The sequence below is a fragment of the Pocillopora damicornis genome, chromosome 5 (genome assembly GCF_964200805.1).
Source record: "Pocillopora damicornis chromosome 5, jaPocDami1.2, whole genome shotgun sequence".
NCBI classification, from domain to species: Eukaryota; Metazoa; Cnidaria; class Anthozoa; order Scleractinia; family Pocilloporidae; genus Pocillopora; species Pocillopora damicornis.
This window is the reverse complement of record NC_142674.1, coordinates 23,083,611-23,104,757: the sequence shown is the minus strand read 5'-3', so window position 1 is coordinate 23,104,757 and position 21,147 is coordinate 23,083,611. Positions and strand designations below refer to the sequence as shown.

At 36.5% G+C, this 21,147-nt stretch overlaps 2 protein-coding genes and 2 long non-coding RNA genes across 7 annotated transcripts in view; 3 read left to right on the top strand and 1 right to left on the bottom strand.

Moving 5' to 3' along the window:
- The window catches only part of LOC149046033 (uncharacterized), a 29,111-nt gene extending 19,320 nt beyond the window's left edge, over nucleotides 1-9,791 (bottom strand). Inside the window, exons 1-2 of one of the 2 annotated variants that reach the window (XR_016186583.1) lie at nucleotides 9,608-9,791; nucleotides 2,677-3,245 (exon numbers count right to left, since the gene is read on the bottom strand). This is a non-coding gene — a long non-coding RNA (uncharacterized LOC149046033). Of the gene's footprint in view, nucleotides 1-2,676; nucleotides 3,246-9,607 lie in introns of those variants that run through there. The other variant, XR_016186582.1, reaches the window with a different exon arrangement.
- The window catches only part of LOC149046032 (uncharacterized), a 50,197-nt gene extending 35,659 nt beyond the window's left edge, over nucleotides 1-14,538 (top strand). For 2 of the 3 annotated variants that reach the window (XR_016186580.1, XM_089206370.1), the window contains one exon: nucleotides 12,873-14,538. Coding sequence is in view for 2 of the 3 variants with exons in the window: in XM_089206370.1 (XP_089062496.1) it covers nucleotides 12,873-12,923 (51 nt within the window). In the remaining variant the exon portion in view is untranslated. Of the gene's footprint in view, nucleotides 1-10,549; nucleotides 11,270-12,872 lie in introns of those variants that run through there. The other variant, XM_089206372.1, reaches the window with a different exon arrangement.
- LOC149046034 (uncharacterized) lies at nucleotides 3,340-7,476 on the top strand. Its single transcript, XR_016186594.1, has 2 exons — nucleotides 3,340-5,843; nucleotides 6,266-7,476. It is a non-coding gene; the product is annotated as an uncharacterized LOC149046034 (long non-coding RNA).
- Nucleotides 14,539-14,647: 109 nt separating the features above from the next.
- LOC113673007 (solute carrier family 35 member E3) lies at nucleotides 14,648-21,085 on the top strand. Its single transcript, XM_089206359.1, has 6 exons — nucleotides 14,648-15,951; nucleotides 16,997-17,107; nucleotides 17,516-17,575; nucleotides 17,868-17,966; nucleotides 18,511-18,593; nucleotides 19,322-21,085. Exons 1-6 carry the CDS (start codon nucleotides 15,574-15,576, stop codon nucleotides 19,509-19,511), a joined length of 921 nt encoding a protein of 306 aa, XP_089062485.1. The 5' UTR covers nucleotides 14,648-15,573; the 3' UTR covers nucleotides 19,512-21,085.
- Nucleotides 21,086-21,147: the final 62 nt, after the last annotated feature.

Here is a 21,147-nt window from a genome sequence, read left to right as displayed (position 1 = left end):
ATTTGTTTAATTAACTCTAGAAAAACGGGGTAAATCGTGACGATTCGAGTAGTAAATATCATGGCTCGCAATGTCCAATCTTTACCCTGATTTACCATTTGTTCAACGAATTCTAGAAAAAACGGGATAAGTTCTGTCAATTTATCACGCAAGTGGAATATAACCTTAGTTGTGATGTCAAATCTTTCCCCCGATTTTCCTTTGTTTTAAAGAATAAGTTCTAGAAAAACGGAAAGAAAAAAAAAACATATGCCACCTTTACTCCGAGTTTCCAATTTTGCCATCAAACATTTACACTAATTTTCCAATTTTTTCGTTTATTAGAGACAAATAAGGTAAAATCTGACAATTAATCCCACATGTGGGATACATCATAGATTTTCATAATCAACCTTCACCCCGATTTTCCGTTTTTTGAGTAAATTCTGGAAAAACGGGGTAAAATCTGAGTATTCATCCTATAAGAGGAATACATCCTAACTTGTCATATTCAAACTTTGTCCAGGTTTTTGCATTTTTTCCAAGAATTCTGTAAAAATGGGATGAAATCGGGCAATTCATCCTACAAGTGAAACATATCCCAACTTGTGATCTGTAATCTTTTAGAATTCTAAAAAAGACAATTGATCTCTTAAAAAGAATATATCCCAACATGCCGAATGAATTTTTCAATGAATTCTGAAAACGGGTTAAATTGTGTCCCTTCATCTTAAAATTGGAATAAGTCATAACTCGGGACATCCCTGATTTTCCATTTTTTTCTAATTAATTCCAGAAAAACAAGGTAAGTTATAAGAATTTATACCGTAAGTGAAGTACATCCTAAGTTGTCATGTCCAATCTTTACCCCGATTTTCCTTTTTTTAATGAATTAATTCAAGAAAAACATTGTAAACTCTAAGAATTCATGCTACAAGTGGATAATATCCGAAGTCCCCAAATGCCATCTTTACTTCGATTTTTTTAGTGAATTTTAGAGAACAGGGGTAAATTCTTAGAATTCATCCCGCAAGTGGAATATAATATACGTTGTCATGTCAAATCTTTCCTGATTTTCCTTTTTTTAATGAATTAATTCTAGAAAAACGGGCTTAAACTCTGAGAATTCACGCTGGAAGCGGATAACACCCGTAGTTCCCTTACGCCATCTTTACTCTGATTTTGCAATTATTTTCAAGGAATTATAGAAAAACAGGGTAAATTCTAGTAACTCATCCTCCAAGTGGAATATATTCCATTGACTTGCCACATCAAATTTACTTTACCCCGATTTTCCATTTTTTCAATAAATTGTAGAAAAACGGGGCACATTCTGAAAATTAATCCTCCAAGTGGAATTTATCCTACTGACTTGCCATATCCTATCTTCACCCGATTTTCCATTTTTTTTCAATAAATTCTAGAAAAACGGGATAAATTCTGAGAATTCACGTTCAAGTGGATAATACCCTTACCGGTAGTTCCCCTATGCCATCTTTATCCCGATTTTCAATTTCTTTTTTCAGCGGTGAATTTTACGATTAGCGCTAATCGTTGGCCCCCCAAAATAAAGCAATAGGCAATAACTTAATTGTAATTAGGAAAGATGCATCGGAAAATTAACTTTAAAATTATTTGCATGCAAAGATTGGAAGATAGAAAAAAAATGACGTTATGTCGTTGGCAACGTCAAACTCGACAAAATGATAAGAAATATTTACTGAAATTCAACTTAGATCAAAACGATTTTGTCACATATCGAAATGAAGCTGGTCTCACCTTCAACATAGTTATGCTCAACAGCCTTACGCTCATCCTTTTTATTCCACATCATGATTAATTGATATAACCACAAGAAGAACGAGAGGCACAACTTCACGATTCCCAATGAGCATCAAGATATCCTTTTAAGACCTTGACGAATTATGATCATTCTTGGAGCCAGAGTTCGGAGGAAGGTTTCTGTCGTTTTCCTCTTCAAGTTCAGTTGGTGTATTTTGTAGAAGGCCCAGGAATGCAAATTTGCCTCCGAGCAAAAAATGTTACACGCTACAAGTGTTGTGATCGACAAAGGGGAACACTTGGAAGATCATTTGGAAGATATTTATTAAATAATTGATAACTTTGCATCTCGTACCGTGTTGGATAACCGCGTTTCCGGTCTGCATAGTTATAAATAACACAATGTTACACTTCATGCGTGAAACCTTTTCATGCGGTTTGCTGCTCCGATTCACTCTTTTTCAAACTGCGTCCAGCTGAGCATGAAAGCTCTACAGCTTAAGTTATGCCACTATACAAACGAGACCATCAAACGAAAAGGGAAATCAACCGATTTGCAAAAACAGTGTTAATACTAATTCGCCAAAATTAAGGTTTATTAAACTACTGAAACCCACTTCAATCAGTGAGAGAACCATTAAATCAATTTTTTTTGCGATGTTGACCTTCCATTGTTTACCGTGGGTGATAACTTTGAGTTGCAATTAATCATAAAATCCGGGTGAAAGAGTTTAATTCTTACACTTTTTTTTAAAATCATTCAGTATCAGCTTTCGTGTATTACTCGTTAGTTAAGGACTTGTCAGAAACAAAACTCCTCGTAAAATGGCTCTTAATCGAAGGTTCCTTGGATCCTCTATCGCTACTTGTCACGACTGATAGTAATTATGTGCAAACAAAATAAGCCATCAGTCCTACGAAATGAATAGTTTTAGTTTTATTTTTCTACAGTAAAACTTATGGTATTTTCCAATTGCTATTTGCGCTAGGAAATGAAAAGACTACCATGACAGATTTCACCAAAATTAAACCAAGCATTAAACCAAAAGGCGGCCTGGTGGCTGGGTGGTCTGTGCTGTGTTCTTTTTTGTTTTGTTTTCCTCAGTTTTCCATCTAAATAATCTACTTCTTTGACGTCGAAATGTTCACAATCATCTGACTATTATAGTTCCAGTTTCGTTATCACCAGGTTGGAAAATAGAGTGTGAGACACTTTTTATGATTTAATATGGATTACAAAATGCTTGTGGCTTACATTTGTTAAACAACATGATAGTTAGTAAGTGAACATTAAACCTCTTAAGATGGTTACAATATATAAAATGTTTTCTATTATATTTCTATTATATGAAATGATTGCAATTATGATTTCTACGAATCAAGTCTTTAAACATCTTGGTTGGTCCACTTTGGAGTTTACATCTTCTTTCCCTAAACAAGACCGTCATCTGCTGCATCCTCTGAGCAAGGAATTGGAAGTTTGACTGACAAGATAAAGGAAAAAGAACACATTATTTCACAACTGGTATAAAAGTTTAATGAAAGAAATATGTAAAAACAAAAACAAAAACATATATATATATATATATATATGTTATTTGCCGGCTGGGAGGTCCGTATGGTGAAAAACTGTGACCGAGGTCTTGAAAATACTGCCCGAGGCCGTAGGCCGAGGGCAGCATTTTCAAAACCGAGGTCACAGTTTTTCACCATACGGACCGACCCTTAGCCGGTAAATAACATATTTATTGTTTTTAAACTTGACGAAATTCTTTCCGAAAGAACCCGAATGATTTATGGCCGTAAATACGGCAAGATCTTCCATAAACTGAACAATTTTTGAGTGAGTAAATGGTAGTTAAAATAGAAGTGATGCAAATTTAAGAGAGATGCCTCAGCGAAACATTTTCATTTCCGTAACGATGAAGGTGATTTAAAAGGCTTCCAAACAAAGTTGGAAACATTATTTTTAAAACTATCTGTCACAATCTGACACCTGTCAATTAGAGAGCGCGTAAGAAAAAAAAGCGCAAGAAGATTTGAAAAACAACGGAACTAGTTTGGCAAGGACTGTCACGACAATGTTTTCTTCAAAAACAATCAATGATATAACGGAAAGTATTATTCACTCTCATCGACGATTCATTCATGTACGAAGATTTACCTCTGTTCATTAAGTAAACGGCAAGGAAAGTAATTGTGAGTAAATTCAAATTTTTTATTTTGAAGTTGTGAGAGTTTGCTCGTTTGTTTGCTGCAACGGCGTGTGTAACTCTGGTCTTTCCTCCACAAAAACTGAATTCGAACGGCACACTCCAACGAGACACAAGGGGATTTAATGCGGCCTTTTCTCAATAAATTCCTTCAGTTTCTGTTGTGCAATTTATGGTCCAAATGTCCAAATTGAACGGACTTTGAAAGACTCACCGAGAGCGTATATTTATTGTCGAACTGAAATTAAAACTTCGCTCGCTCTTTTACTACGAACAAATTGTTTGAGAAAATTCAGACATTAAATGAATGAAAGTTCCATTGTTCAGTTTACCTGTAACCAAACACCTCACGTTTTAACTTTCTAAGTACTTTTTGTGAATGATTAAAATCAATTGCAGACGGTTTTTAGGCCGCTTGTCAACCGACGTAATGACACCATTGCCTATACAAATTCATTCTGAAACCAATATTTTTTTGTCAACTAAATTGATTTGAGAGAGAGAAAGAGAGGATTCATAAGTCGGCTTGAGGTAGTGACCGATGTGTTTGCTTAAAAATACTGCCCAGTGGGCAAAACGAGGTATATTTATGAAAAATGGCAACGAAAGTTGAGATGTACACGGCGACTCACGAAAGCGTTACCGTGGCCCGTGGGCAGAGATAGGAAAATACTGACCGGGAAAAGAACCAATCAGATTGCAGAATTCGTTACCGTGCCCTCTAAAAAAACAATAAACATATATATTCTAACGACTGTGGCTGGTAATCAGCCGTCCTTATGCATATCAAACTCATTGCTAACAAAAGCCTGTATCAAGTCTCGGCGACCACGCCCCCACCACTGTCTGACTCAAAACCACAAAACTTGGAACCTTTGGTTCGGTTACTAAGTGACGTTTAGGTAGTGATTAATTTTAACAATGAAATTTTAAAGACAAATATTAAAGCTACTTTAATTAAATTAAATATTAAAGCTACTTAAGAAGTTATTTTGAAATACTAAAGCCTTAGGATTTAATGGGTCAACATTCATTTTTTAAAATTTCTATTACCGTATTTATTCGATTAAACGCCGCGGCGTTTATTAATTTGTTTATTAAATTTCGTGATTCGAGTGTGGTGATTATTCGAGGGCGGCGATTATACGAGGGCGGCGGTTATTTAAAATCCACTTTATTTTTTGCAAACAATTGTATGGCAACTGACTATCTGAATTAACAAAAAAAAGAAACATGTTTTAGTGCCAGTCTAAAAAGTCACTTTTTATATCGTTCTTAATTTCACTATTTGCATGTTCATACTACTGCAATTCATAAAGTGAATAAAGATCTGATGTCGGATATTCTTTCTCGACATCAGAATTGGTACATTCAAAAGGATTTGTCTAACTCGCTCAAAATTTCCAACTACGATCGAAGCATTGCTCGCTGTGTGCTTTTTGAATCTATTATTCGAATAAACGCTGCATCGTTTATGCGGCGTTTTTTAATATTTCTGCTCTAAAATGCGGCGTTTACTCGAAGGCAGCGTTGATTCGAGGGCGACGTTTAATCGAGTAATTACAGTGGCAATTTTGGAAACATTCACAGTGTCGTATGACGATTTGCGCGTAAGAATGGGTCCTAGCTCTTTTGCGCACGCTCGAACCTCAATATTACCGCCACATTCGAATGGAGCGAGAAATTTCCAATGTTTTGGTAAGCTCGTCTAGTTTGCGACCAATTTAGATTGGTCAAATGGCCGCTCAAGTTCGAGCGCTCTGACAAGATTTACTTCTGGTCTTCTGCAGATCCGAAAAAGTCGTGGGAGAAGGATCAGAGTGTCCAAAAACAGGATTTTCCGGCCATTCGTTACCTTCGTATTAACAAGTAGGTTGTCTTATAAAATAATTTAAGCGATGTGTTTCTTTTTCCTTTTGTCCTAAGAGATACGGAATTTCGTATAATACAAAAATTTTGTTGTTAGTAAGTCTCGAATATGTCTGATGCCGGTCGTTTTCGGCTATCTTCTCTACACAATTGCCAAAGAGAATGGAGAGGGAAGTGGCGAATCTTCCTTCGCTGCAGTTGAGGAGAAAATCATGCAACAAACGGGTATTTGAGGCATCCTCGTCAACAATCGAATACCAAGTGTCTTAAGGAAAAAGATTGCGACCATGTGTGCTTAGCTAAAGCGAACAAAGAAGAAAAGTGGAGGTTTCGGTGTTAAGAGGCTCACTGATGAGTGGCGCGACCTTACTTACTCCGTCAAGTTATTTTGTTACGAGCTTGATAATTACTTTATTGAAAAGGAAAATCAAGATTTAAGAGGGAAGAAACGAACGCCAGAAGAATCTTTGAAGAATAAAATCACCAAGCGACAGAAACTTGAGGAAAAGCTCGACGACACAGGGAGAAGCTACAAGTATTACAAAAAGAGATTCCAAGGACTAGTTCACAGAATTGCAGAGATGAGTAAGAGAGGTGTAATGAGCCCTGAGAAAAGACCCTTTAATGAGCACTCCAAGTAACACCAAAGTGGGATAAGGAAGCAAATGAAAGAAGAATGTGAAGCCACTCCAACCTCTCTTGGAATGTACAAATTTGTGGCTTCAAAAGTAGAAGTGTTCAATGATGACACAGAACAGTACAAAACTTTTGATCTAATTGATAAGGATCATATGCCACCATCAGGTTCTAATTACAGTGACCTAACAGATGCTCCGGTTAATGACATGAAATACTGGATTTATATAAAAGACATTTAACATTTCCAACGAAGCATGCCATGAAATGGCAAGGAAGTCTGAGTTGATCCCAAACACTTACTAGACAACCTAGCGGATAAATACAATGAACAAGAAATCTCCAGGAGAAGCAGAAGGTATGCAAATCAGCTTCAAAGAGAGTCTTGAAGGGCAGATTTTTAACTTACAAGGAAAAGAAGATTTAGAAGGAGATATAATTAAACTCAAGATAAGTGGAGATGGTACATGCATTGGGAAGAGACTGAAACTAGTAAATATCACATACTCCATTCTAAACAAAAAAAAAATGCAGTGAATGAAAAGGGCAATTATGTCCTTGTTACACTTAAGACAACTGAGAACTATGGCAATCTCAAGGAAAGCCTGGCTGATCTAACAGAAGAAATGTCTAAATTAAATAAGGTAAAAGTAAGGGGTAAAAGCTATAACATCAAATAGTTTCTTGGTGGGGATTGGAAGTTCCCAACCTGTGTTTGTGGGTTAGGGGGAGCTAACCAAGAGTATGCATGCATTTGGTGCAAATGTCCTCATAACCAGAGGCATATCAAAAGGGTATGGTCACTTTCCAACCGTTTTCAGGGGGCTACATCATTGGAGGAAATTTCAAAATTTGTCAAATCAAAAAAGTTCAATTGCAAGGAAACCTCTCTATTCAATTTCATACCACTTGATTATGTAATTATGGACACCCTACATCTATTTCTTCGTGTATCAGATAATTTGACTGAACTTTTAATCAAGGAAATAAGGAGAAAGGATGTTTGTGAGAATGCCACATGTAATAATGGGTTTTCATGAGAGAATTTTAAGCTTGACTGGTTATGAAACCTTTCTAAAAAATCTGGGCATTTCTTTTGACTAGAGGATCCTCAAAGACATAAAAAAAACTGGACTATAGAAATCAAACGGGTCCTGAAATACTTAAGGTGATGTAAAATATTTAACTATCCACACTTTTGCCAGGCAACAAGAAGTCAGAAAAGCTTCAGCTGCTATGGAATGGGTTCAAGGAAATCATCTGAGATTTAAAACTTGATTTTCTAACTAATGGATCAATCAATTACCTTGAAGAAAAAATAGTGGGATGGTTTAAGATCTTCTCATCCTCGTACTGAGTTAAATATGTAACAACAAAGTTGTGTAAAATTGTGGCATATTTTAATCAGCAGGGTATAGACAAAATAATGATGTGACTTCCAATAATTATTTTAGATTCTCTAACCACAGAGGTATTACTGCTCTATGGCAACTTTTTCAAAAGAAATATCAAATTTAATTTCTGGAAGCAGCTGGGTATGAAAGGATGAAACAGAGTCACCACTGTAGTATATGTTCCATTTCAGGTCATTCAATCAAGACCTGCACCAAGCAATGCAAACATTGCAATCACCAAACTTGTAGCTCACACTTTATAATATGGGAAGATACATGGGGGCCAAAATGTTCTACTAGGTCTTCACAGAGTTACCTAGACTTATATATCATATTTCAAAATCAGGTGTTTTTAGTTACAGTACAGTGTGAAGCTAAGTTTCAAAGCTATAGATTACCTGCATCAGTCAATTTTTGCAATAACGAGAAAAAAACAAAAGTTCCTTTGTTTTTGTTGACATGATATTCTTTAGCATGCAATATAAATTTTCACACTTTTTGTCTTCGCTGTTTCATTGAGAATGATAACCACATATAAAAATCTGTTTTAAAAAACAACGATATCTCAAGATCTATGAGTCGAAGAAATCGCTTGAAACGGGAAAATACTCTTTAACTCAAGACAGTGCTAGCTAAGAAAACTTCACAGGTGCGTCGAAAATTTCGTCTTGCCGTCAATTATGCGGCGCCACGAAATAAACATGTCAGCATCATTTTTTCCGCGTGAATTGCTCTGAGGCCAGCTTTTTCCCAATTAAGTTCTTTTATTTTCAAGTTCACTACCCGTGTATGTGAGTTGTTTTTTTGAACTAAACAAAGAAAGAAGCTGTGAAATTGACAAGGTAAGAAAGTAAGAGTACAAGCTAGATAAAAGCTTTGTTATCGAGTTTTACATGTTTTCGATTTGCAGCAGCTTGCATCGAGAGGACATAACTCTCTTATTATAATGAGCAATCTGTGCGAAATAAATGAGTTACTGCACAGGTTTTTTGAAGAATATCTTCAGAGGATCTTACCATCTCTGTTATTTCCTGCATAGAGTATTAAAACTATACCGTAAGCTTTAGAAATTATCGTACTACCCGCACCTTCCTGTAAGCCGCACCAACTACTGTTTGTGGAAAAATTTAACAGATTACCCGCTGGTAATCGGTTAGAAATTACGGTATTACATGAGAACATTTTTACTTTTACAGGACCAAATCAGAAATTTCAGCTTGCTTTTTTGTAAATGTAAAATTTAGGAGAGATGAAAAATGCGTATTTTCAACAACAACAAACATTAATTTACTTTTGGCATAGTAATGCTTATTCCCATCGCCCCTAACAAATGTAAATACAACACACAAACTGTCCTCTATTTCTGATCGGATGTATTTCCCCCAATGCCTAAAATTCTTGGATTGGAGTCTTCTTAGACAACCAGAAACGCACAGTTCCCTCAGTGACAAAAGCATAATCACCATTTTCGTTAAAAATTCGTTCGTCCCATATAATTCTAAGCAAATGGTTCAAAGTCTGTTTGGAACTAATTCAATAAACAGTCTTTTCCCGTTCTTTCTTTGACTTCCTTGTTAAAGCAAGCTCTTCATCAAATACATCGTGATTGACTCGAACTTCTACACGAGTGGCTGGGTCGTCCTTTCGGCCAGAATACAGTTTCCTTATTACGCTATCTCGCCACGCATATAACGTAACTGTTCACTATATCCAACGTTGCGAGTTTTCACTCACCTTGCGACTTTTTCTGCGACTGTCACAACGACAGGATAAAGTTTACGATCGTTGGTTTTTGTTCTTGTCTCCTTTCTGGATAAAAGCCCCGTCGAAAAGATATCGCCGGAGTATCGTTTTAGGACTTTCCTCTGCCTCGCAGTCGCCATGTATTCAAATGTGTATCGACACTGACACTGATACCTTAATGCGCAAGCGCAGCAGAACGCGCCAAGCGTGTCCCAACTGTGCGGGTGAACAAGGTTCTATATTTAGCAATGCATATTGTAATTTCTTCAATTCAGTTAGGGTAAAAACGTAAATTAGCCAACGTAAAAATTTGATTGTGTTGTGGAGCTAAGACATTCGCGGGATGCGACAGATGCTCAATCATATGAACAACTTAGAAATAAGTGACGATGTAATTGGCCACATTAAATTCAACGAAGTGATAAGAAATATTACTGAAATTAAACTTCGATCAAAACGATTCTGTCACATACCGAGAAGAAGCCGGTCTCACCTTCCAAATAATCATGCTCAAGAGCTTCAGGCGTATTCTGATCATTCTGCCTCATGATGAAGTGACATAACCATAAGAAGAACGAGAGGCACAGCTTCATGATTCCCAGTGAGCATCGAGATATTCTTCTAGGACCTTGACGAGGTATGACCATCATTGTTGGGGGAGAAGTTTGAAGGATGGTTTCTGTCGTGCTTCTCATCAAATGCAGTTAATTTATTCTATAAAGGGTTCACTTTTGTTGTCCCCTTAAATGAGAAGGGTACACGTGTTATGATTGGTCAAAATTACAAAAGCGCGAAAAAAAGCAAAATGTGACCATGTATTGAATGTCAATCATTAAGGTACCCTTACTCCGTACCCTCCCCCCGCCAAGGAATGGAGGTGAGACAACGTGACGTCACTTATTTGCACGAAAATATGTAATGACTTGAATGTGTAATCGATTTGCTTGAGTTGTTTCTGTCATTGATTTAATAATACAGTACTACAGCTAGTTGTTTATAGTTCCGAATAATTTGCTTCTGGTAGGGCCTGAATTGTCGGTACAACACCAGGAAGAAAAATGACTGCTACAAACAACAGAATGTTCGAACGGCTCGACGAAATCGGCTATTTTCATTTGAACAAGTTTCACAAATTGTGGCTTCAAATTTGTGTCATTTGGAAATACAACGCTTTACCATTATGAAAAAACTGAGTATATTGAAGCAAACTGTAAGTAAAAAAATCATGACGAGACCGGCAAACAACGGCTATGGAAAAGACTCCGTGTCTCACGCGATTATTAAACGAAACTTTGGAGGTTCCACCCGTGACGTCACAGGAAAGATGGCGCCATTCAAAATGACGAATATTTCGAATTTGGAAGAGCTTTTACAAAGTGAAAATGGACTTTTGAGAAAAAACGAATGGTACCTTTGGTGTACTTGATATATTTACTAAACATCTATGTGAAAAAAAATGAACGTTTTTCGGGTTTACATGCCCTTTAAGTGAATCGGAAGGAGACATGGAAGAGGAAAGAGAAGATGAGGAATATCCTGATTGGAGTGAAGGAGATGTTTCAGTGGTTAGTGAGAGTGAGGGTGAGATGGAAAGTGAAGACACTGATGTTGGTGTTTCTGTTGATCCAGTGCCTTCCACATCCCATGCCACAGGTAAGTTTTACAACCCTGCAAGGTCACGTTGTCCTCTTAGGGCTAAACAGGTACCTGCCAGCCAAGGTACCTGTGATACTCGAGGTGCTAGAGCTCATCCTTTAGTAGCTCGAGGTTTTACAAGAGGTTTTGGTGGTCGTAGAGCCAGAAAACGTGCAGGCTCATCCCCAGAGGACCCACGCCCAGTGGTTACTTACAAATCGTATGATGATGAGAATGAGGGAAATCCCTGGGATCAGTTTCCACCCTCCCTTTACCCCTGCATGTCCTCCTGGAATACAATTTGAACAGCCTTTGCTCAGGGGTAGGATGCATACCGCTATTGTGTTTTTTACTGAAGAATTGGTGAATGATATTGTTAAGCACACTGACAGCTATGCTGTTCACAGGTCTGGCATCTAGCAGCATATAAAGGACAAACAAATTAATAGGGGAATAAAACTGTGGGTACTTGCTGATAGTAAATATGTGCAACACATCTCAGATTTGTTATTTTCCAACCAATTTTTATGGAGATGTTGCCCATATAACAAGGAACCTTTTAAGTTAGTTTTTGCCTCAATACTTTCTATCATTTGGGTATCACTTAATTCACAGTTCAAATTTTGTTGATATTTTATGCTAATTAATGTTGGTTTGAAAGTATTCAATGAGGTTGTTTCCTTTTTCTTGGAGAGGAAACATGCATTTCAGGAAAGCCTATTTATTGCTGTTTCAACTGAGGTATAGCTTAGGCCTGTTCCAAACGTCGTGCTACTGCCGTGCCGAACTCAAATGAAATAGTAATTTCGATTTAAGCACGGCAGTAGCACGCCGTTTGAAACCATTAAGCGCGGCACGGCTGAATTAGGTTCGGCACGACTACTTAGCGCGGCAGGCCTTGCCGTGCCGCACGGCAGTAGCACGACTTGGTTTCAAACGTTGTGCTACTGTCGCGCCGAACTCAATTCATAAATTAATTTAACGGATTTTGCATTATTTGCATACTATTACGCATGCGCACTAATAAAAAAAAGACAAATCTACCCGTTTTGCCCGAAAGCTTGAGAGAAGAGGAATCCGACGGTGACAATAAATTGCTTAGGGTTAGGGTTTGGAAACGCCGGCACGATCGTAATACAGCAACTTGCTGGCTCTCGTCAAGGGAAACCAGAAGAAGAATAAATGAAAAAACTTTCAAAAGTAATCCTCTCCTTGCAATAACAGTATTCAATATGGACTGTTGCATTCGCCTGCGTTGCCTTCTGGCATTTAAAATTGTCTTAAACAAAACAAACTTCTCGCGCTCTTCGTTAAGGTTTCCCTCCGCCATTTTGGATGGGGCGATACCGCTGGATGGATGGTTTGTTTTGTCTTTTGAATTTGGCGCGACTGCATTAGGTTCGACGTTTGAAACCGCTGCCGTGCTATCGTAGTGCCACTGCCGAGCCAAATTCATTTGAGTTCGGCACGGCAGTAGCACGACGTTTGGAACAGGCCTTACTTCCCTTGTGTAAATACTTGGCGAGGAATAAATTTTTTCAATAATCTGGGTCAATTTTTATGGTTTTGGGGTACAGTTTGGAAAAAAATTCTAATTAATTTTGTATTTGTTCTTTTTCAGCCAGATTCTCTGGATATCTTGCCTATAGTAAAAGGAATATTTTATCTTTGAAATTTTTCCTTGTAACTCCACTCCATTCCGGCCCAGTCTGTGTCAATGTCAAAAGTTGTATAATAATTTATGCAAATTGTATGCCATTTTCTCAGCATGATTTAAAACACATGGATTTTTGAAGGAAAATATTTTTTCTGCAATGCTTATTTTGTCCTCTTGCAAATGTGCAAGCATTTAGTTTAATGTTCGGAGAAAGGTCGTTTCTGAACCTTTTCCGCGATAGTCGAACACTGCTAGATTCAGTAAGAGACAATCGCATCAGAAGAAGCAAAGATTTATTGTTACAATTTCAATAGTTCGAATGCAGTAGTTTGTTTGCATCTAATTCTTGCGTGTACTGTACGACTCGCTATAATAAACACGGCAGGATTGGAACGAAATGGCTGTTTACTTTACCTTTATTGAAGAATGCTGTCTTGTGATTGAAAAGAACATCGGCAAAAAGCTTGCAATTAACAATTGATTCATACGTCAGTGTGCGTTCATCGAGATATGAAGCACACGGGAAGTCTGGAGAGCACGAAAGATGCGTAAGAGTTTCTCAAGGCGTAGCCCCGAGCCAAAACCCCCCAACTGAACAGAGTGAAAACATCATCCTTAACGTTCTCGTAGAAATGGATAATACTTTACGTTTCAGTGCGTACTAAAGTATGTTTTTATTTCTTCAACTCGAGAAAGCCCATGAGAATATAATCTTTTGGAAAACCGCATTAGCATCTTCAAAAATTGTACGTCCCAAAGTACTCCAGTGAATTGTTTCGTAGGAATATAGTTTTACATTTCTTTTACCTTTATTTATACTTCTTCCAAAAGAAAAATAAAGACCTTGTTTAGAGTTTTTTCTTTCTTTTACTGACAAAAAGCATTTTCAATCATTGACTATCAGCTTTCGTGTATTACTTGTTAGTTAGGGACTAGTCAGAATCAAAACTCCTCGCGAAATGGCTCGTAATCGAAGGTTTCTTCGATCCTCTATCGCTACTTGCCACGTGTGATACCAATTAATATGCAAACAAAATAAGCCATCAGTCCTACGAAATGAACAATTTTAGTTTTATTTTTCAACAGGAAAACTTATGGTATTTTCCAATTGCTATTTGCGTTAGGAAATGAAAAGACGTTTTCTACCTTGACAGATTTCATCAAAATTATACTACAAATTAAACCAAAAGGCAGCCTGGTAGCTGGATGTTCTGCACTGTGTTTTTGTTTGTTTCTTTGTTTTTTTCAGTTTTCCCATCTAAATAATCTACTTCTTTGACGTCGAAATGTTCACAGTCATCTGAATATTAGCTTCAGTTTCGTTATCAACAAATTGGAAACTGTGGGACAGTTTTGAGGATTTATTATAGATTACAAACTGCTTGTTGCTTACAAAATTTTTATACAAGAACTATCGACATTAAACTTCGTCAGGTGGTCACAAATATTATATGAAATGCGTGCAATTATGATTTCCACGAATCAAGACTTTAAACTTCTTGGTTGATCCACTTAAGAGTTTACATCTTCTTTCCCTTAACAAGACCGTCATCTGCTGCATCCTCTGAACAAGGGGGGTTTGACAAGATAAAGGAAAAGTAGCGCATTATTTCACTACTGGTATAAAAGTTTAATGAAAGAAATATAAAAAAAGAAACATGTACAAATGTTTTAACGACTGTAGCTGGTAATCAGCTGTCCGTATAAAAAAATTGGAAAAGATTACATAAATAGTTTACTTTATAATGATTTACTTATACTATTTACAATGAGAGGAAGGTATTAAAAAAATGACGATATTTCGTTAGCAACGTCAAATTCAACAAAATGATAAAAAAAAAATGACTGAAATTCAACTTTGATTAAAACGATTTTGTCACATACCGAAACGAAGCTGGTCTCAGCTTCAAAATAATCATGCTCAACAGCTTCAAGCCTATTCTGATCATTCCGCCCCATGATGAACCGATATAACCACTAAAAGAACGAAAGGTACAGCTTCACGATTCCCAGTAAGCATTGAGATATCCTTTTAAGAATTATGATCATCATTTTTGGGGGAATAAGTCTGAAGGATGGTTTCTGTCGTTCTTCTCTTTAAGTTCAGTTAGTGTGTTTTACAGAGAGTCCGGGAATGGACTTATGCCTTCCCTCGAAAAAAAAAAAGGAAAAAAAAAAAAAAAGCAATACACGCTACTCTTGTTGTGGTTGGTCAAGATTAGCAAAATAAGCCGAAACGAATCTGAATGGGGTGAAACGGGTAACAAGCAGATGGCGAGCAGATAAGAACAGGTGGAAGCAGCTAGCAGGTGGACTCAAACGTTGAAGCTCGGGCTGCCTTGTACAACTATTTCATTACCGCGGTAGACTGGTAATGATTGAGCGTTCCAAGATGGCGTCAAAAGATCAACACGTCTTCGGAAAATAGATATTCACTAGTTATATTCCTCTGGGACCCTCTTTTAAATAATTATACCTGTAGATTGCTTGAATATCAATCTAGCGTCTTGGGTAAAAGGTGAAAAGAGCTCAAGCCACCTGTATTTTACAGCACCTGGAGAGATTCTTTGAAAGGAACAGCTCATTGGAGTAAACTTCGCTTAATAATTTATGCGGCTAAAACAAATCTTATCACAGAGATTTACCAACAGGACACGCTCAGAAGATGCATAAAGCTGTACTGACGCTGGGGTTACTCATTAACATATGTTCCTCGATTTGTATCGTTTTCCTGAACAAATGGCTCTATGTTCACCACGGCTTCCCGAACATGACTCTTACATGTATCCACTTTACCACTACGTATATTGGTCTCCGCCTATGCGCTTTCTTCAATGTTTTTCAGCCAAAAAGGTTGTCTGTACTTAAAGTGGCTCCGCTATCATTGGCGTTCTGTGGCTTCGTGGTGTTCACAAATCTCAGCCTTCAGAATAACACAGTTGGGACATATCAGTTAGCGAAAGCCCTGACCACACCGACCATTGTGGCAATCCACACGTTCTTTTATAATAAGAGTTATTCAACACAAATCAAGTTAACAGTTGTGAGTGAAGCTTTTGTCATGATCAAGTTAACATCCTTACTTTAATAATTCAGCACAATTTGGGGGGGGGGGGGGATGGGAGAGGTTGAAGCTTTAAATCTTGCATGAAACGAAAGAGATGATCATAGTCAACTCAGGATCAAATTGAATATGTAAATGAATGGATGCATGGGAAACCTTGGAGGTGAGAGGGCAAGGGGCTGTGAACTTCATCTTCCAATTTCATACTTAAATTGAAATATAACAACAAGAACAACAAAAACTGTGGGGAAAATGGTCAAAGACCTTCACAGAAACTTTCATATGCAGCCACCATTCAGCTTGCCTTTTGTATATATTATTCCTCTGTTCTTGAAGTAAAGATATACATAAGTCGAACAAAGAGCTAGAGATTATCAAGGTGTACTTAGGCCCAGTGTGCAGAGTATGGCAGAACTGGATGAGATCTTGTGCTTGCAATGTAATTCTGGCATGCAAAATTGTGCCTCCACCTGCCATACCCTGCTGACTGCATGAGGCAGTACAAATTAGTATAACTTATGCTTCTACTTCTGGAGAGGGGATGCTAATCCATTGTAGTTACAGACTAACCCTTAAAGAGAGAAAAGACAAAGAACAAGCCCCTGAATCCACAGATAGTTCAGTATTCTAACAATCATGCAACCACTCTTCTCAGTAGGATTATGCATGGACATCTGATGATATTTCTTTAATTAAGAGTGTACTACTATGATTATTTGGTTGGATAACCTTTACACCCTAACATCAGTACACATATTCTCAGTTGTGTTTGCTATACATATCCTGAGGTGCTTTTAAAGAGAATATGTCATACAATCAAGAAGTTTTTTTAGTTGGTGATCATTTCCTTTATTCTTGTGGCCTTATTGTGTGATTTAGGGGTGAAATTGTAGAGAGAAATTAGATGCTAGTCATCCTTACAAATCAAAGGGCTTATGGGGAAAAAAAACTCTAATCAAAATGCACAGCTGTTCTTTTTTCTACCCAAGTTTAATTTTTGAACTTGACTTGCCATTTCTTGCAGATTCCAATCATTGTGGGAGTGTTTTTAAACTCTTATTATGATGTCAAGTTCAACTGGGTTGGCACTTTCTATGCAAGTTTGGGTGTGATAGTGACGTCTGTCTATCAAGTGGTGAGCTTTATGAAATAGGGTAATTAAGTATTATCAACTGAGTTGATGATGTAAAAATTGGCCGCTGTAAAAAGTTGCAAAGCTTTGTAACTCTTTACAGTGGCCAATTTACATTATCAACTCAGTTGATAATACTCAATTACCCAGTTATACTCTCCCACCTACGTAGCACCACAATTTTTTTAGAAACTTAAACCCCTTTATTTAGCTTTATGAAATAACTGAATTATGATTGGCTTAGACAGTGCACTTTGCATATGAAGGCATTTTGACTCTGAAGACTCCAAAATATTGCAATCTATAATGAAAGATTTCTTCACAAAAGAATTAAACAAAGTCATCTAAACTGCTATTTAGATAATTATTTCTGAATTTAACTGGTGGTTTGTTTAACAATTTACTTTTCAGTGGGTAGGAACAAAACAAAAAGAATTCCAAGCAAATTTTATGCAGCTCTTGTATTACCAGGTCAGTGAACTTTTTTTGCACACTTACATCAGTATGCATATTCTCCATACTGTTCTCTATACATTTCCTCAGATGTGAACAAGGAGAATCTGTTTAACAAGTGAGAGCTTCCTTAGTTAATGATCATATCTTCTATTTCTCATGACTTTAATGTATGATTCAGGGGTGATATTGTAAGGAGAAATTAGCTGCTGGTCACTTGTGGGAGTTAAAGTGTAAAGAAACTCTCAGATTTAACTTTGAGTGTCACTGGTTGTCATTTGCTTATTTCATTTCTAATCCTCCTTCCCAGGCCCCTATTTCTGCAGCCATGTTAGCAGTAGCTGTTCTTATTTTTGAACCAGTAACATCAGAGAAAGGACTTCTGTCTTCCTGGTCTGGATCTTCAATTGTAAGTGGCATGAGGTGAATTTATTGAACCCTATAACTCCCATGATCTGATTGTTTACTCCCCCCTCCAGCTGCCTTACCTTTCCTTGTGAATTGAATATGAGAATTTAGTTTTAGATCAAGATTACAACTTGTACTGGACAATTTTTAATATTCTTCTTAACTGTTTGGTAGATAATGTATCAATGTTTTAGGGAGAAGTTACTTGTTAATCGCTTCTGAGAGGTAAAGGGTTAACAAGGTATTCTTACCACATATAATCTCCTGACAAACTAGTCGTGTTGGAAAAGTCTGTTTGCAATCTTGATCGCATAGCTCCTGCCAGAGCTTATTCCAGTTTCTGCTGAGCATGAAGTGACCATGAATATTGCATATAAGAGTTTTATTTCTGACCATTTTTTGGTACATTGACAGAAACAAATGATTTTATGGTTTCTGTGTGGTTTATACTAATTTAAAAACAATTATTGACCTCAGTGTTGGTGAAAGTGGTGGATTTTAACCTTGGGGCTTATGCATTGTTTATCTATTTATTTATTTTTTAGCTGGTGGTATTAGCATCTGGTGTGGTTGCTTTCAGTGTGAATCTATCAATCTACTGGATTATTGGAAACACATCTCCTGTGACGTATCCTTAATAACAACATTTCAATATTTTAACTTGATTTACATATATGACCATTGCCAGATTTGAGGAAATTTGATTTTCTTTGTGTTCATAATTGTATAAGAAACTGTCAAATTTTCTTTTTCCATGAAGTCTACTATTTCATACAATACTCCATTTTATAGTTGCGTGCTTGGTTGCCAAGCCTTTGAACAGGAGTGAGGCTAAGGGTGACCTAGTTATGAAACAAACCTTGCTGCTTTTCAAATGTAAATGACTTTGTTATTATGCAAACTAGATACTGATCTCTATCACAACATGGTCAACTTCAGCCTTACCCCAAATCAAAGGCTTGGCAACTAAGTACATAACTGTGACTTCATTAATAGAACAAGGATAATGTCAAAATGTGGGAAGACCAAAAAAATGGCACATGAGGTGCAGCTGAGTGTGCCAGTGAATGGATGTTCTTACCACATTTTTGCATGTTCTGCAATCTGTTTCTGTCAGACCTAGAGCAACATGAAATCCATTGTTCTAAATAATATAAAAGGAAAATGATATTAATGACAAAATCATCCATGTGTCTATCCTCCAATAGATCATAAGCAAGAACCAATCAAAATACTTGTATATAGCTCTTGATCATTGACCATGCAAGTTGGAATTTTCACAGTTATTGTGAAAATAATTCTTGAAATTTTATGTGCATTTTTGGTTTGAATTTGTTTCTTAACCAATGTAAACAGATACAACATGGTGGGACATTTAAAATTCTGCATTATTCTTATGGGAGGTTATTTCATATTTCATGATCCACTTCGTACCAACCAAATGATGGGTGTGGCTACAACCCTCGCAGGAATCATAGCTTACACACATTTTAAACTTGCAGAGCAGAATAATTTGACTCTGCCAACAGTCACTAGAAAAGTCTAAAATGGACCATGTGAACAAAATGTGAAGAAAAAGAGAAAAAATTATTATAAAATATTTTGTGGAATAATATTAATAATATTGGTACCAAGAGAGGCGATTGCTTGTTTTAACCCTTTAAATCCTAGATCAAATTTTTAATTCTCCTTACTGTCAACCATACAATTCTTATATAATGTTAGTTCAGAGAATTTAGTATTGGATCAACTAATGACCCCCCAATTGATATATTTCTTTACTCTCAGCACATTTCTGGTTGATATTGTATTGATATTGTAAGGAGAAATACTGTCTTGGTCACTCATGGGAGTAAAGGGTTAAGAAAAACATACATCAGTGGTGTGAAGAATTTTTCACTCATTTGTCTTTTAAACTTCATTTGGTCCTGAATAATTTTGACATTTATTTAATAGATTGAACAAAATTGGTTGAGGGAGAGTTGGCCCCCATTTCAGTCCTGGATACTAATATTAATGATATCAATAGTAATTATTGTTATTATTTTAATAATATACATGAAAAAATCATGTGCCTCTGATTGGCTTAAAACAAGTGCATTTTTCATTTAACATGAGTGAAGTTGTAACACGAGTGCAGGCTCATGCAATTTTGTTGTCTTTGATAAATTAACTCATGCTTATAAACACCCAATTGCACTTGTAATCGCGTTTATACCCATACTAATTATTTACTGAGAAGCTCTGTCACTTAATGATGTAATTGTCAGAAAAGTCAGAGGGAAAAATATTTTAACAAGAGAAATTTAAAAAAAAGAAGAAACAGAGATAGCAATTGAGAAAATTCACTAAGATTAACAAGTTTAATTATATTTTATGAAGTAATTTTGACTGTGAGCATGGCATTAAGGCAAAATAGAAGCTTTTTCAGCCCACTTATCAAGGCTTTGAATCAGCAAATTGAGATGCTACTAATGATTTAAGGGTGCAAGTTTGTAAAGAAACTGTCGTGCTGCATCAGTAACTAAGTTCAGCTTGATAAAATTTAAATTGGCTGCCATAAAAGAGCTTTTAAGTTGATGTTTTAAGTGTTAGCCCTTTATTAGAGCATATAACAAAGGGCTAATGCTTGAAATGTCAGCTTAAAAACTCTTAGTGGCCAATTTACATTTATCAACTCATTAGTTAAACCAAAGTATCCTCCTAGGATTAATATGGATGGGTGTTTAGATTCTGTTTCTTGATTGGGATGAAAGGTGTCAATGTCTGCTAGAGAGGGCCTGAAATATTTCTTTTTGCATTTGACTGACCGTCTGCTCACAACAAGGATGCAATCACATACTGAATCTGTAAATACTGTGTTACATCTTATTTTTAAGATGTCCCACATAGTTTTTGTTTTTCTTAAAGGTTTGGCAGATCCTGACCAAATTTGATAAATAATACCATAAGTTATTTGTTTAAATTATATATTAATTTATTCATAACTGAGCTTTATTTAAAGGTAAATTGTGTTTTTAAAGGAGTAAATGATATAATCTTTACTAGTTTGCTCATTAATTTCTGGGCAATATAAAGTGTGCCTCTTCATGTAAAAATTAAAGACTCTTTTGGTGTGGATGTGTATAATAATGTTTTGGTCTTCAAACAATTTGTTGTTTTGAGATTTTCATATTTTTACT